General features: G+C 39.3%; 1 protein-coding gene across 5 annotated transcripts in view; it reads left to right on the top strand.

The window, feature by feature from the left end:
- STXBP4 (syntaxin binding protein 4) overlaps positions 1-17372 on the top strand; it is a 171129-nt gene that overhangs the window by 98378 nt on the left and 55379 nt on the right. For all 5 annotated transcript variants that reach the window (XM_066263993.1, XM_066263992.1, XM_066263996.1 and 2 more), the window contains 3 exons: positions 3185-3301; positions 3815-3864; positions 6256-6389. In XM_066263993.1, the coding sequence (XP_066120090.1) occupies positions 3185-3301; positions 3815-3864; positions 6256-6389 (301 nt within the window). The remainder of the gene's footprint in view (positions 1-3184; positions 3302-3814; positions 3865-6255; positions 6390-17372) is intronic.

Here is a 17372-nt window from a genome sequence, read left to right on the forward strand (position 1 = left end):
AAGAAGAAGAAGAAGAAGAAGAAGAAGAAGAAGAGGAGGAGGAGGAGGAGGAGGAGGAGGAGGAGGAGGAGGAGGAGGAGGAGGAGGAGGAGGGGGAGGGGGAGGAGGAGGAGGAGGAGGGGGAGGAGTGGGAGAGGGAGGAGGAGGAGGAGAGGGAGGAGGAGGAGGGAGAGGAAGAAGAGGAAGAAGGAGGAGGAGGAGGGAGAGGAAGAGGAGGAGGAGGAGGAGGGAGAGGAGGAGGAGGAGGGAGAGGAGGAGGAGGAGGAGAGGGAGGAGGAGGAGGAGGGGGACAAGGAGGAGGGAGAGGAAGAAGAGGAAGAAGGAGGAGGAGGAGGAGGGAGAGGAAGAGGAGGAGGAGGAGGAGGAGGAAGGAGGAAAAAGGAAGAAGGAGGAGGAAGAGGAGGAAGAAGGAGGAGGAGAGGAAGAGGGATTGTACATGGACAACTTAACATTTTCAAAACCCAATACCAGTGGAGAAAGAGAAAGAAGCTTTTTTTAAAAATTGTTTGAGATTGCTTGAAGGGACACGGGCCAAGATTTCACAAGATTTATATTCAATTTATATTCAAATATTTATTTTTAAGACATTCTTTTTGTAACAATCTTTTTTTAAAATAATTTTCTTATATTTTCTATTTATTTACTTATTACCTGTTCGCTTAAGAAGTCAAACATTACCAATACTTTTGAAGACCCACAATGTCCCTTCCCAGTTATACCCCCCTCCTTGGCCCTCAGAAGTGACCCCTTTCCTAGTCTTGTGTTAGCTATTTTCTTGATAATTTTACAACCTATGTAAGATCCTTCAAAGCTATGTTGTTTAGTTTTGACTATTTATATAAATAGAAACACATTGTGTGTTATTCTGCCTTGCTTTTTTCTCTCAACATTTGTTTTTGTGATTCATCTATTTGAAATTTATAGCTAGTTTATGTCTTTTTATGGCCTGTTTGTACACCATTGAATGGATATACATACTGCAGTGTATATATCCATTCTGGATTTGATGGATGGTCCCATTGCTTCTGTTTTCTTCTATTATGAGCAATGTTGTTATATATATATATATATAACAGGATATATATATTTGTGTGTGTGTGTGTGTGTGTGTGTGTGTGTAACAGTTTCTCTTCGGTTCACATCGTGGAGTAGAATTGCTAAGCCGAATGACTATTGTACAATCAACTTTACTAGGTAATGTCCAATGATGTTTGAAAGTGTTACTTTTACCAGTCTGTCCGGTGTGATAAGTGTATCTCATAGTGGTTTAATTTGAATTTTCCGTTTGCTAATGACTGAGCTACTGAGATCAGCTAGCATTGGCTCAGGAGAGCTGCCTGCACATCTCTTCTCTGCTCCAGGGTTAGTGACATCAGGTTGGTAGCTTGCAAACAGCCATGGCAGAGCTTTTTACACCCCAAACGCTGTAAACCAGGGCTTTGCCCCCGGCATATATTCATATATTTATTAGGGATTTGTGTTTCTTTGTGAAATGGTTCTTTATAGCCATTAGGTGTTTTCCCATTGGATTGTCCTTTTCACATTGATATGTAATGATCATTTATATGTTCTGGTTCCTAGACCTATAATGTATTATATATTGTAAAAATCTTCTAAATTTATGACTTTTTTTACCCTATGGTGAAATGAACAGGTTAATTTTCATGTGATTACACTTAACAGTTTTTCCTTCGTGTGTCTTCTTAGAAGTCCGTCTATTCCCCAAGATATAAAGATATTTCTGATATCTCTTTTTCTAATTTTTAATGATTATCTTAGAAACTTTAACATTCTATTTTAACTGTCATCTGTTTGCAATCAGTTGGCTCTAGGTGATTTTAAAGTCTCTTTACCCTTAATATTCAGCAGTTTGACTCTGAAGAGTCATGTGTGGACTTAATTATTTAGAGTCATTGAGCTTCCTGCCATCTTTTCTGAGGAAAAATATCTTTTGCCATTAAAAAAAACAAACTCTAAACTGTTATCTTCAGTCATTTTTCTTTCATTTTTTCTGGTCTTTCTTGAGTAGCTCAGATTTGATGAATGCAAGATCTTATCATTCTTTTCTTTTTAGCTCTTCTCTCCCTTTTATATTTTCAATTATTATCTTTCTACTTCATTATGAGGAGATTCTTTATCTCTGTCTTCCAGTTTACCTATTCTCTTTTCAACTGTATCTATTGGATAGTAAGCTCATAAATTGCATTTTTATTTTGAAGATTGATTTTTTCATGTCATCGGATCTATTTTGATAGTTTCTTATCCTTTCTTTATGCTTTCAATTCCATCTTAATTTTTAAAACATTTTAAATATTACTTTGTATTCTGTGTCTGATCACTCCTGTGTCTCTTGTATTTGTCAGATTGTCCTTGTAATTTGTTTTCTTCAGTGGACTTTCACTTATGGTAGCTTATCTCCCAAGGTCATGTTCTTCAATACAATATATGTAAGAATTGCTTAAGATGTGAGTTTAGAAAATACCCCTACAGAGAAGTTTTGTATTTTCTTCTGCCAACATAGGAGCAATTTAAACTAAATTCTCAGCTAATGAATTTACAGATTACGCAAGTAATATAAATTTCGAGCTTCACCCTACTTGAGTAGAGGCTTATTCAGGGGATACTTTTTAAAATCTCCTTCACAGAGCCAAAGTCAAAACCCTGTTCACCTTGTGAGTTTGTTTCTTTCTCGTTGACCCATTAAAGTTCTCTCATTTGCCATTTGTGCCCAATGAAACCCCAAACTGTAGACCACCAGTGCTCAGTCTGTACCCTTTGAATAAATTATACTACAGTGCACCCTTATGCCACATTCACTTAGAGTTGCTGCTACTCATCTATGTGGACTTCCTGTGCTGCTCATGGAATCCCACACTTCCCCGCCACCCCTGCTTTACATTGGATTGGATTGGATCAAATGGATATGTATAGCTTCAGCATTTGTGGTTAAGCCACACTGGTAGTGGTTTCTGTCAGCATCTGGTAAGCCATGTTGCAAAACAAACAACCTGTAAACTATTTTAAATGTAATTTATTGTAGGAATCATAACGTTATATGAAGCTTATCCCATAAAATTTGGAGCACCCCTCTGCAATTTAAGTTACTTAAAAAAACTGAAAGTAGGAGCATTAATGTGAAATGGAAGAAGGGTGTAAGACAATCTTTTCTGATATCTCTGTCCAGGAAAGTGTTCAGGAGTTAAGAAAGAGGGTCACAGTGCTTGACTGCCAATTGCGAAAATCAGAAATGGCTCGAAAGACCTTTGAGGCATCCACTGAAAAGCTTCTTCATTTTGTAGAGGTAAAATTTCCTATTGCATTACTTTATGTCCATTTTTAAGAACTGTATAGGCAACTAACATACATATAACTGTCAGTGTTTGGTGGCTAGTGAAGCATTCTGTGGGCTCTCAACAGCAAGACTAACTTGCAATCAGATTTAAAATCACCTAGATAATGAAAAGACCAGCTAATATGTAGATTGTTAAGAGAAATGATTGAGACAAGGTAATGTGACCCCAAATATATACTTTATTTTGATGAACACTTTCCTAATAAAACTCTTGGTACTGTATATACATTATTTGATAAATATTTACTAGTTATAAAGAAATGTTTCTATAATTACTATATTTTTTGAGCAGAATTGCATGTTAATGTAATTGATTCCCCCCCATCACATAACAGAAACACCTTTTTAATCAATGGAGGGGGAAACATGAAGGAGGATGTGATAAATATTAATTAAGCCAAAAAAGACATTAAAAAAAACTACCAAACTTGCAAATCGTTTTACTATTTTGTTTGTTGCTAGGCTATTCAAGAAGTATTTTCTGATAATTCCACTCCTTTATCAGCCCCGAGGTAAGAATATTTGAGTATTTTCTAGAGTATGGTCACTGATTACAGTTGCATCTGGTAATTGGGACTAAAATCTCTTAATGTTAAGATGCTCCATAACTCCTATTTGATACTGTTCTCTTATGGTCTTGAGGAAATAGACACAAGCACATGTTTTTTACTCCATCTCTGTGGAAGAAATTCCTGGAGGTCGTTAGCAAACCACTGTGATCTCGTACTCCAAAGCTGAAGTAGGAATCACCTGCCTTGTCCTGGTTAGGAATTCTGTAAAGGTGAGATTCACTTGAAGTTCTTTCCGCATCCTGCGTAGGAGTAAACATTACTATACTAGTCACAGGTCCACTGCTAAAGGTAAGTCTCAACCTAGCCTGTTAGTTGTTAGAGCAAACAGAAGTTTCTATAACATGCTCATGCAATCAATTTCTTGTATTTGCAGCATTCAAAGATATAAATTTAAAAATGTATTTGGAGAATATGTACCTTGATTTTGTTATTATTCGCAGTTTGTTTCTGATTTAAAGTTTCTTACTAGGAGCTACAATCATACTAATAACATTTATTTCAAGCTGCTCATGGTCATGTTGATGCATGATCCAAAAGAAAGATTTCCGTTTGTACATTTTCAAAGCAATTTTTTTTTCATCTTATAGTAGCTTACCCTAGTATTCGACTTCTAGCAATGTATGCTTGCAGAAACATAGGAAAATTCTCCCTTTTGCTATGAAAACAGCAATTTAATAAGTGAAGATGATTCATTGTATTCCTATTATACTTTACATTTCCACAGCATTTTCCTTTATTTAGAAGAATTCTTATAGTAGTGCACTTTTAAACTCATTTTATTGTCATTTTTATTTCTTCTTCTTCTTCTTTTTTTTTTTGGTGTGTGTGTATTTTTCTGAAGTTGGAAACGGGGAGGCAGTCAGACAGACTCTCGCATGCGCCCGACCGGGATCCACCCGGCATGCCCACCAGGGGGCAATGCTCTGCCCATCTGGGGTGTTGCTCTGGTGCAACCAGGGCCATTCTAGCACCTGAGGCAGAGGCCATGGAGCCATCCTCAGCACCCGGGCCATCTTTGCTCCAATGGAGCCTCGGCTGAGGGAGGGGAAGAGAGAAACAGAGAGGAAGGAGAAGGGGAGGGGTGGAGAAGCAGATGGGTGCTTCTCCTGTGTGCCCTGGCTGGGAATTGAACCCAGGACTCCCGCAGATCAGGCAACGCTCTACCACTGAGCCAACCGGCCAGGGCCTGTTTTATTTCTTCTAATGAAGGAATTTGACATTTTTGTTATCCACGCTGCTTATGATGTAAGATAAAATTATGTGAATTCCATGACGATTATTTTCAGTAAGGATGTTAAAATATGCAGCCATCTGATTCCTCTTGTGTGAGTTAGGTGTGTCACCTACCCCCAACCCCAAGGTCTCTTTGTGACCTTGAATAAGAATTCAAAAGTTTTGTTATTAAGAATGAAGGTTAAAATGACTCCTTACAAGCCAGAGTCTGCTGTGCCTTAAACTGGTTCATGGATAAAAGGTAACTTTAAAAAGTGACATTAAGCAGATTCTTACCGTGTCTGAGAAAGCTGAGCACTAGCAAAATTTGGTTCAATCTTTTTAATATACTACATCTTCACTAGGGGATATTTGTCTCAGTCATTCAACACCGAATAGAGGCTGTGTCTTTGAGTTTAAAATTTGATGCTTCCATTCCTCCCTGTGAATTAATCCCACCATGCTTAATAGGACGGACAGTAGGTGATGATGGTTTTGTCATTAGTTGAAAATGGTCTCAAGTAAAAGTTTTAGCATAATGACTTTTTGCAATAAAACGCTGCATTCTTAAGTAGATTTCAGTGCATTTATTTCAGGTGACATTTGCATTTTTAAAAGTAATAGAAATGCTCAAGGCTGTTAGATTTAGGGGCACAAATGAAAGTGCTTAAGAGATCATTTTATGAGAAAATCTACAGAATGCAGTGATAGTCAACGTTATTAGAAGTAGCAGTAAGTGTGTTTTTAATCAATGTATGTTTATGTGCTTAACTTGAATTTTTACAAAACCACATAAAAGGCTACATCATCTTAGCATAATAGAAGCCCTCAGAAAATAAGGCCAGTGAATGATTTCGGAGGTGGACCATCCTTCTAGTTCTTCCTTCTTATATATGGGGGCAACCTAATTTTTAAAATATGCCTGTTTCTTATACAATAAAGAATTGGAAGCAAATAATTGTTTACTGTGAATTGTTTCATTTAAGGCTGTAAGAGTACAATGTTCCCAGATAGAAACATATTTTTGTACAAATTTATAACTAATAAGAATTCAGATTTAGCAAAGATAGATGTGACGTATTGTGTACTAAGTTCAACTTGATTTCGTTGCCCTCGTAGTGAGAGAAGAGCTTTGCTGGCGTCTCAGACATCCCTTCTGTCTCCGGGAAGGAATGGGCGGAACGTCCCCGCGGCGCTCACACTGGAGTCCAAAGAGCTCGTCAGATCTGTTCGTGCCATGCTCGATATGGATTGTAAGTTTTCTGAATTTCCTTTTACTTTTTAAAAATTACTTAAGGGGCGAAGTGCAATCAGAGCTTTGAAGAAAATTTACAGCATGGATATGTACACGGCCCAGTCCCATTGAAATATATGCTTAAAATAAGTGGATTTTGTTTTATGTAAATTGTGCCAGTTAATTAAGAAATATAGTTTTTATTTTATTTTATTATTTATTATTTTTTTAGTGAGAGAGATAGAGAGAGGAACAGACAGGAAGGGAGAGAGATGAGAAGCATCGACTCACAGTTGTGGCACCTTAGTTGTTCATTGATTGCTCTCTCATATGTGCCCTGCCCGGTGGCTCCAGCCAAGCCACTGATCGCTTGCTGAAGCCAGTGACGTTGGGGCTCAAGCCAGTCACCCCATGCTCAAGCCAGCGACCTTGGGGCTCAAGCCAGTGACCTTGGGGTTTTGAACCTCAGTCCTCAGCATCCCAAGTTGATACTCTGTCCACTGCACCACTGCCTGGTCAGGCATATTTTATTTCTTTTCTTATTGGGTTTCTTGGGGTGACATTTGTTAATAGTGTTATATAGGTTTCAAGTGTACATTTCTATGATGCATAATCTGCATTGTGTGCCCATTACCTAATAGAGCTCTTAAATTATTGAGGAAAACACTCATTCCACCAATTTAGGAGCCCAAGAAAAATTCCCATGAAAATTATACTTTTGTTCATTATAGGATTGTTCAGTATGCATTAACAAAATTTGTTGAGTGCCTACTGTCTTATGAGCACTGTGCCAATTGTCAAGAATGCTAATCTCATTTTCTTTTTAATAATAATTTATTTAACAAAACAAAAGAAGAACATTTTAAGTTTGGCAGTTTAATTGTGTTTATTGGCTGACTCCAGTGAAACTGATAGCTAAGCGATAAAAATCTTAATGCATTAATAGTAGGGGGAGAATGTTTGTTTTATTTAAATGCCCCAAATGGCTTCCGACAGAAGATAGTTGATTAACACATTTTTTACTTCCATCCAAAGTCTCTTTGAAATGGAGCAATAAATAAAAAAAATAAATCCACCACAGCACCAGAAACCTGGAAGGGGGGAATCAACAGTGAGAAATTTTTGAATAATATACAACAGATGTAATAAGATCGAAGGGACAGCCCAGCTGAGCCAAAGACCCCAAAGCACAATAAATAGGAAAGACAAGACTGCTGAATCAGTGAGTTCAGCAGAACTGGGGAAAGTCCCCAGTGTCACAGGCAGGGGAAACCAGGAGCAGACCCTGGGGTGAGCGGCAAGGCCATTAATTACGGGGCTGTGGAAGAGCTGGACCAGTTCCCTACTCTTCAGAGCTGCTTGCTCAGGCGTTAGTTCCTCAACTGGGACCATGAGGATACCTCTCTTAAGGAAATGTGTGGTCTGTCACTGGACACCACCCGGGTCACCACTGAGCTGGGAAGAGAAGCAGGGCAGTGCTCTAAGTAACTGCCAACACCTCAAAGACAGGGAGCTCCTTGGGTAAAACCTTGAAGGACTGGACCTTCCCATCCATTCCTCCTGCTCTCTCTGGGGTCCTCTGCCTCTTTGTGGGCTTGGACTCCCTTCTTCCTTGTTGATTTTCTGTCTCTTCCCTTGCTGTCACTCTGTCTGCTGATTGTTGTGCTGGTCTCTGACATTTCACTCTTTCTCTACTTTGCCATTCTTAATTTTTCTGTGCTGGGGACCAGATATGAAATACATGTAATATAATGTATAATAGAGAGATATAGATAGATAAAAGTCTTTGTTAATTAAATATAAAAATAATGTTTTATGTAAAGTCCTGAGCAGTAAATGGCTTAATTTGGTGTCTGGTAGTATTTAAAAATCTTTTAGGGTAACTTTTTACTTCAATACTATGGTATAGAAGATTGGAAACCATGCCTCTAATAGTATCTGCTTAATTTTTTTTGGAGGGGGGAGATTTCTATAGCCTGCTACTTTTTTAAAAAATCAAAATATATTTCAAAAACCCTGCAAGAACTCTTTATGTAAAGAAATCTTGTAGGTTTTAAGGGGGAATGAAAAAAAAAACACTCCTAAATATATTATGTGTAAGCTCAGAATTTAATATATTGGACATTTTTAAGTTAGAGTGGGAGCAGGGGAGAGAACCAACTTCACTGACATAGCCCAGTGGACATTACCATCGTTAATTTTAATTACCTTGCTAGCATTAACCTTTATATTTGTCAGATCTGATTATTCAAAGAAAATATTTGAAATTCAGCAGAACGTCTTTGGAAGAAAAGTGAAAAACTCCATCTGCACTTTTTATTCATTGCAAGATTATACATACCTTGTTGTTTAAAACTAGCAAATAGTTTTTATGCTTTTTTTTTTAGAAATATAATCACCAATGTTGGCATATTTTCCCAGTACTTTTATAATTTATGTGACATATCTTTTTAAGTTTTAATAATTCAGGTCATCTCAGGTCATTTTTCTTTCTTTTTACGCAGTAGCGTTTTTTACATATGCAGTGGAAAACAACATTGCTACCATGAGATAGGCAATTCAGCCATAACCTTCACCTCATTTCCTTGGCCATGGCTGACTGGTTATTTCAAGTTACAATTTGAAATTTTCTCTTGGAAATTGCCTCCCCTTTCTTCCTAATATAAGGACACTCTAAGATGTTATACTATTAGATTTCTTCGGAAATGAGAATAAGATTTCTTAGGTCTTAAAAACAAGCTTCTAAGGAATACCTGCTAGACAATTCTGAACCATTTTGGATTGTGGACTATAGGAAAATTTGAAAAAAAGTCCTCCTTCCAGAATTGTGCAGTTTTACAGTTTTTGCATTCGTTTTCAGGGGTTTATGGACCCCAACTTAAAACCCCTGATGCAGAGTAACGGAATATGAATGCGTCGCAAATGTGACCACCCAGCCCTCAGCAGAGTACCTTTAGCAGCAAAGAGGTTTGTGAGTCAGAGAGGCAGCCCGGAGTAGCAGTTTGAATGCACTCAAACAAGGCTCCTGAGAGGCTCTGACGCTCCCGAGAGATAGATGCTCCAGAGAGCATCCCAATGAGTCATCCGACTTTCCTGGGCAAATTACTTATCCTCGGAGCCCGTTTCTCATATAAAATGCAGGGATCATATCGAACGTGGCAGGATTGGGGGGATTAAATGGAGATGCACATCAAGTAGCTAACAGAGCACTTGGTAATATAAAAGGTTCCATAAATGGACATTATCACAGATGCTAACCTGTTACCACATTATCATCATCGTTTAAAGCAATTAATTTAAATGCACTTTTCCTCTGTGCTGAGTGCTAAATGATTACTGTCTAAGGCTTCTTTCGATTTGGATCCTTTTGAAAATATGGTAGATGAGAGCTTGTCTGAATATATAACATTTCATGTTATGATGGATATTTTGAGTTAGAATATGATCATCGCAGGAAACTACGGCTCAATGTTTGAATCAGCACCTCAGCTTTCAGTGGTTTATTGCTAACTGTGAGAAAGCCGGGGTCTGTTCTGCTCCAGCCCCTCCCCCGAGATGTTTCTAGACAGAGGAGGCATCTTCATCCTTTTCTGGAAGGCTTGGAGGTGCTCATATTGTTTCCCATCCGTATTTACAGGGTCAGTAGTGTAATGCTGCAGTGTAACCTTTATTCAAAGTAACTAATCGTTTTGAACTGTCATCTCTTTTGATTGACATCTAGATTGACAAAATAATTCTGTAACAAAAGCAGGAAGAGGCAGTTCTATTTTTAAAATGCATAATAAAAGAATCTAGCAAGATCATCCCTTAGGAGTTCTTTAATGAAAAGGGAACTTACTGACTTCTTGATTAATTGGTAGCATAAACATAGGCATCTACCTGCCTTCAGGATTCCCGTGGGAATGATGAATGCAATATAAAAATAGGGTAACCTCTTCAGAAGCACTCGCAGCAGTGGTGGGATTCAAATAATTTAACAACTGGTTCTCTGCCCCAATGACCATTTTATCTCATGCATTTAATACTTAATACTTAAATAAAACAATAAAAGAGGTATACAAAACTAAATTATGTTAGAAGAAAGTTTTAAAATATGAATGAAAAAATATTAAATAATCCTGACCAAAAAAACCCAATAAAAGTGTTATTTAAACTATTTCCATATTGCTTCCTGATTGGCGTCTTCACTTGCAATTTTTATCACCTGTGGACGGAATGAACATGACTACGGGCACTTAGAATACACTGTTGCACAGATGAACGTTAAAAAAGAGTAAGGAATGTAAATTTGTGATTTCCACATTGGGCGGCTGCCCAGGCACCCACCTTAGAGAGAACCTCTTGATGACAAGTGCCATTTTAACAGCCGGTTCACCGAACTCAAAAAATTAGGTATCGGTTCTGCCAAACCGGTGTGAACCGGCCGAATCCCACCACTGACTAGCAGTCACGGGCAAATGCCCCCACTTTTCAATCCAGGGCAGGTAGGAGCTCCTAGAAGGGGAACACGAAGGACCAGTCTGTCCCGCCCCCTCTGCTGAACAACAGTAGCGATTACAAGGGACCCTGGCAGGAGGGCACCCTTGACTGCGTTCCAATCGAAGAGGAAACAAAGTCACAGACTGCCCGGAAGGTAGAAAGACTTTTACTCTTTTATCTTGGGGAGTTAATGGCATTTTTTAAGTTCTCAGGGTTCACACAGGCTCAGTGTAAGCAGAAGGCCCCTGGGGTTTGGTCCTTTGGGCAGCGTAGACACACTTCAGATCGGACCTGCACTGGGGCGTTAGGAAACTTTCTTTTCTTTCTTTCTTTCTTTTTTTTTTTTTTTTTTTTGTAACAGAGACAGACAGAGAGAGACAGAGAGAGGGATGAGAGAGGGACTTATAAGGACAGACAGACAGGAAAGGAGGAATGAAAAGCATCGCTTCTTCGTTGCAGCTCTTTAGATGTTCATTAACTGTTTTCTCATATGTGCCTTGACCAGGGGGCTACAGCTGAGTCAGTGACTCCTACTCAAGCCAGTGACCTTGGCCTCAAGCCAGCAACCACAGGGTCATATCTATGATCCCATGCTAAAGCCAGCAACATGCTCAAGTTGGTGAGCCTGCGCTCAAGCTGATGAGCCCGTGCTCAAGCCGGTGAGCTCGGGGTCTCGAACCTGGGTCCCTCTGTATCCCAGTCCAATGCTCTATCTACTGTGCCACTGCCTGGTCAGGCAGGAAACTTTCAATGTAAAGGGAGTCCAACACAGTGGCACCTGCACCTAAGGCCAAATCAGTCTGCACATGCTCCTCTGGTCCTCCTTGCTTCTCTACCCCTCAGATCACTACATTGTCTTGGTACACGCAGCGCGCATGCACATTGGCCAGCACCCAGCCTGAGCTTGGAAAGGGCCACTGCAACAACCTAGTGAGTGCCAGGGCAACCAGGGGGGCCACACAGCCTTTCAAAGGTTAAAAGCCAATTCTGAAAAGAGTTCTCTACAGTCAAGCTTTTATAAAGAGAAGTGCATCTCACACACACACACACACACACACACGCACGCACACTTCAGCCAAGCTCTTATAAACAAATATATACATAAGTAGACCAATATATGGTGATGGGAAAAATCCACGGTATAAAAGCTAGAAAATGTGGCTGTCAGAAATCAGAATAGGCTTTGGAAACAAGATGGGAGTGATCCCATGCCAAAACCTCCCCTTCTGCTCTTATACTTAGCGGTGACATTTAAAATTGTGTTTGTATGTTTAAAAGATTAAAACCAAGAAAGGCACGTCTCCCTGCACCAAAACAGAGGGTAAAACTGCAAAGACACGTGGGCTCTTAAGCTTCAGAGATTCGCGGATTTAGATGAGCAGCTAGAACAAAGGTTGCTCTACCCACAAGGGCCCAGAGGACGCCTGAGCAAAGGAAGCAGAGATTCTTCCATAGAGAATACACCTTCTTTTCTTAAGTTGCACACACACACACACACACACACACACACACACACACACACTCCTCCAGTTTAGGAGCCATCTGGGCTTGGTCCCTAATTCAAGTTGAAAGTCTATATTCTCAACCACTACAGGTGGGAATATAACTTGTCGCAACATTCTTGGGAATCAATTTTGTGATATACTTCAGGAGCTTTTAAAGTATCTACTTGAAAAGTTTTTTGGAAAATTAAAAAATGTAATAGTCATATATCTTAACTTAATAACCTCACCTATTGGTTTGTTTTTTGTTGTTGTTGTTTTGTTTTGCAAAGAAAGTAATAAGAGATGTGCATAAAAATCTATATATAAGTATTTTCACCACAGCCCTTCTTATCATAGAAATATAGGTGTTCAACTGTTACAGATTCATTGCCTAATTATGTAATTCTTACTCAGCCATTTGAACATAAGGAAGATCTTTTCTCCTACCAAGCAATGATCATCTGATTACCTATGTTTGTCTACCTGGGCCTCTTTTTTTTTTATTTTTCGGAGACAGAGAGAGTCAGAAAGAGGGATAGACAGGGACAGACAGACAGGAATGGAGAGAGATGAGAAGCATCAGTCATTAGTTTTTCATTGCAACACCTTAGTTGTTCATTGATTGCTTTCTCATATGTGCCTTGACCGTGGGCCTTCAGCAGACTGAGTAACCCCTTGCTCAAACCAGCGACCTTGGGTCCAAGCTGGTGAGCTTTTGCTCAAACTAGATGAACCTGCGTTCAAGCTGGCAACCTCGGGTCTCGAACCTGGGTCCTCGGCATCCCAGTCCGACGCTCTATCCACTGCGCCACCATCTGGTCAGGCTACCTGGGCCTCTTACATCAATTCAGGTGTTCCTGTCCAAAATTAGAAATATTTTAGCTTTTGAAATTAGAATGCCAGTAATAGCTGCCTTTTGGCCTTTATAGCCGATGCTAATTAGAAGTTGTTTAGGCAGATGGGGAAAGGTTTTACAGGAACAGGGAGAACTGTAGCACTGCAACATTTGCAGGCCTTTGTCGTTTCTCTGCTGCGTCCAAAACTCAGACTTGATGCAGCGCCTTCCCATTGTGCTTATTCTGGGTCTCAAACTATCATTATTGCTTTTATTTCTCCTGAGCGTATTTTTATTAACATGAACTTATCAAATGAAGAGCCATGTATCTTTCGTGAAAGTCAGTTAGACCAGTGGTTTTCAGCCTTTTTACAGTTGGGGACCAGTAAAAAAAGGAGAATTATTTTGGGGACTGCCAAGGCTGAAATCACCCTGAGCACAATGGATAAAGGGTCAGCCTGGAATGCTGAGGTCGCCGGTTCAAAGCCCTGGGTTTGCCCAGTCAAGGCACGTACAGCAAGCAAGCAATGAACAACCAGAGTGAAGCAACTCTGAGTTGATACTTCTTGCTCCACCCTTTCTCTTCTCTTGGTAAAATCAATATATAAAATCTAAAAAAAAAAGAATGAAAGAAATAAAGGAAGGAAGGAAAGAGAAGGAAAGAAAGAAAGAAAGAGAATGAATGAAGGGAGGGAGGGAGGAAGAAAGAAAAAGAAATCACCCTCAGCATAAATGAATTTGACTAAGATCATTGGGTCCGTAATCTTCATATAGTATCAGACTGGTTAACTGGCAGATCAGCACAAAATTTTTGGCAGACTGGTCCATGGCCCGGCAGTTGAAAAAGCTAGACTGTTTAGAATGGGCATTATGGTACATACTTCTCCATAAAATAATCATGCATACTTACGTAGCTTATTCTGCTGGAATTTGGGGAGATGTTCCAAGCATAAGGGAATAAATAGCTTATGTGATTCTGTAGGCATTAGAGAGACAATTTCACCTGCTTTTCTAAGACAGACCTGTTCTCTAGTGACTTGATTATTCAGAGCCAGATAATAACCACTGTAAATATTTGTGGTGTCTCATGATGCAAGGAAAATGGTAAACTCACATATTGTCTTGTCTTGTTGGAAATTAAAAGTAAGTCACTGCTGTAATATTCCATGAAGATCATATAGCAAATTTAATGCTTGGCTGATTTAATTTTGTTTTAAATGGACAAATTATGACTAGCTTCAAGAAAAAATAAGTGTCTTCCCTGGTATAATTTTATTCCCAGGAATAAAAAGTGAGGAAAAATATATCGCTTAAGAAGAAAATGTAATCATTTAGATTCATTACTTATTCTTTCATGGATTATTTATTATCTACAGTGGGCCAGGCCTTAACCTAGGCATTGAGATAAAAGCATAAACAATGTCCTTGGCATCAAGTTACTTAAAGGCAGAGATGGACAAGTTACCAAAAAGGTAAATAACAATTTCAGACAACGATGACTATTATAAAGATAATAAAACCAGGTGATGTGTAAAGGAATGTAAGTGGGGATGTTACTTTTCTTTAAAGGGGTAACATTTGAGCCAAGATCCGTCATGGAGAAAAATCTCTGGGAAGAGCTTTGAAGGCCAAATACAAAATCCCTGAGATAGGAGCAATCTTAACATATTTGAAGGGTATCTGACTCATCGGAGGAAGCCAGACAGTAACATGAGATAAGGTAGAGGTGTAGACAGGAGCCAGACCATACAGGGCTTTGAACGCCATCCTCGGGAGTTTGGGTTTCATTTTATGTTTGTGGGAGCCAGTGATGGTTTTAAGCAAGAGGAATAGTATGACCTGATATACATTTTCAAAGATCATTCAGGCTTTTCTTTGAAACCGAACTGTGAGAGAGAGTAGCAAGCTGTGGTAGTGATTAACATAGGAGGCGGTAGTAGCTTGGGCTAGATTTGGGGTAGCGAGGAGCAAACATTTCTTTTTAAAAAGGGAGGGTAGTAGTGTATCAGTTAATGTGTGTAACATTTGGAATACCTGAAACTCAGTACCAGTGTGTAAACTTGATGTTCACGTGCATCGTGGGTCCACAGGTCTCTGAAAGTCCCGAAGCACAGAGCGGTTCTCTGTCATCATCGCGGATCGTAAACCACCTCATGTTTCCCTGCTGATCCTTCTGTACAGTAACTAACTACTGGGTATTTGCCTTTTTCCCTCTTATTTCTCTGCATTGACTAATAGATTTTATTTCAATTTTAGTATTTGCTTTTATTTTTTTTTTTACTTATTTTTGATTAAGTTTATGGGAGCAACTCTGATTAATAAGATTGTATAAGTTTCAAGTGTAGGTGTCTATGTTACAGGATCTGCATATTTCACTAAGTGCCCGCCACCCAAAGTCAAACCAGCGCCCGCCCCTAAGCATTCAACCTCTTTTACCCTTTACAACCCCACCCCCCCGGCCTCTCCCCTCTCCCCTCTTCCCAGGCTGTTGTTTGTGTCTGTGAGTTTTAGTTTGTTTTCCTTGTTTGTTCATTTGTTGCTTTCAGTTTTGTATCTGACATATATGAATGAAATCATATGGTTCTTTTCTCTGACTTATTTCGGTTGGAATGATATTCTCAAGCTCCATTCATACTGTTGAAAAAGGCAGTATGTCATCTTTTCTTAAGGCTAAGTAGTAATTTTATAGTATATATGTACCACATCTTCTTTATATAATCCTCTATCAGAGGACACTTTGGTTGTTTTCATATCTTGGCCACCATGAATAATGCTGCAGTGAACATAGGGATGAATATATTTTTGTGCATAAATGCTTTCAAATTTTGGGGGTAGCTCCCTGAAGAGGGGCTGCTGGGCATATGGTAGCTATGTTCTTAATTTTTTGAGGACTCTCCATACTGTTTCCATGGTGGCTGTGACGGTTTACCTTCCTACCAGCACTGAATGAGGGTTCCTTTCTATCTACAACTTCTCCAACACTTGTAATTACTTGTCTTGTTGATAATTCTAACAAGTGTGAGGTGGTATCCTGTTGGGCAAATAAGTTTGTAAAATTTGTGTTATTTGGGGTTGCTCACTTTTATTGTTAAAAAATGGCCGCTGCCCACGTAAATTGCACTGCCAGCTGAAACTGCTAATTATCTTCCTGCTTGGGAAGCGACACTGTTATGCTAATGTATGCTGGAGGAGGGGTTTGGTGCCAAAAAGTTTTAAGAAGAGGGAGAAAGGAGAAGAAAGAGACCATTTTTGCAGAGAAGGAAAGCCAAGATGGAGGGGAAGGAGAGAGAAGCCAGTTTTGCAGAGCAAGAAGCCATGTTGGCAGAGGTGACTGAGCTGGTGGGAGCCTTTGATTCTAGGAAAAAGCAGAAATGATTCTCCTGGTTGTGGAACCGGAGAATGTGCGAGTGGATTTTGGAGCCCTGTGTGTTTTTATTCACTTGCCGGTTGTGAGGCTAGAATAAAGGAACGGCCCACCATTTCTTGGCTCTGCCGTTTTCTTACCATCTGTCTGAATCTATTGGGAACCTGCACGAGCCTGCCCATGAAGGCTGCAGCTACTGGCCATACATACCCATCGGAGTTTTCATTTGCATTTCCTTATTAGCTAGTCAAGTTGAGCGTCTTTTCATATATCTGTCGGCCATTTGTATGTCTTGGGAGAAACGTCTGTTCAGGCCACCTGTCCATTTTTTAACTGGATTATTTGTTTGTTTGTTTAGTGTTGTGTTGTATGAATTCTTTCTATATTTTGGACGTTAACCCCTTGTTGGAGCTGTTGTTTGCAAATATCTCCTTCCAGTCAGTCGGCTGCCTGTTTGTTTTGCTGCTGTTTCTTTTCTGTGCAGAAGCTTTTGAGTTTAATATAGTCCCATTCACTTATTTTTTTCCTTTCCTTTCTTTGCCTTTGAAGTTAAATTTATAAAATCTTTGCTAAGACCAAGGTCCATAAGTACCTATTTTTTTTCTATGTAACGTATTATTTCCGGCCTTATATGCCATTTTCATTAAACAAATTCCTGGTAATTGAAATGCTGAAATTATTTAATAATACCAAATCTGTAATAACCCTCCTACTATTCTCTGTTGGTACATAAGAAGCAAACATAATACAGTTTATCAGTCATAAAGTCAGAAAGTCACCACATTTCTGGTATTTAGTGACACCAACAAACGTCTACTGTGACTAATTCCAGAGCTACCA

Source organism: Saccopteryx bilineata, chromosome 2, assembly GCF_036850765.1.
Source record: "Saccopteryx bilineata isolate mSacBil1 chromosome 2, mSacBil1_pri_phased_curated, whole genome shotgun sequence".
NCBI classification, from domain to species: Eukaryota; Metazoa; Chordata; class Mammalia; order Chiroptera; family Emballonuridae; genus Saccopteryx; species Saccopteryx bilineata.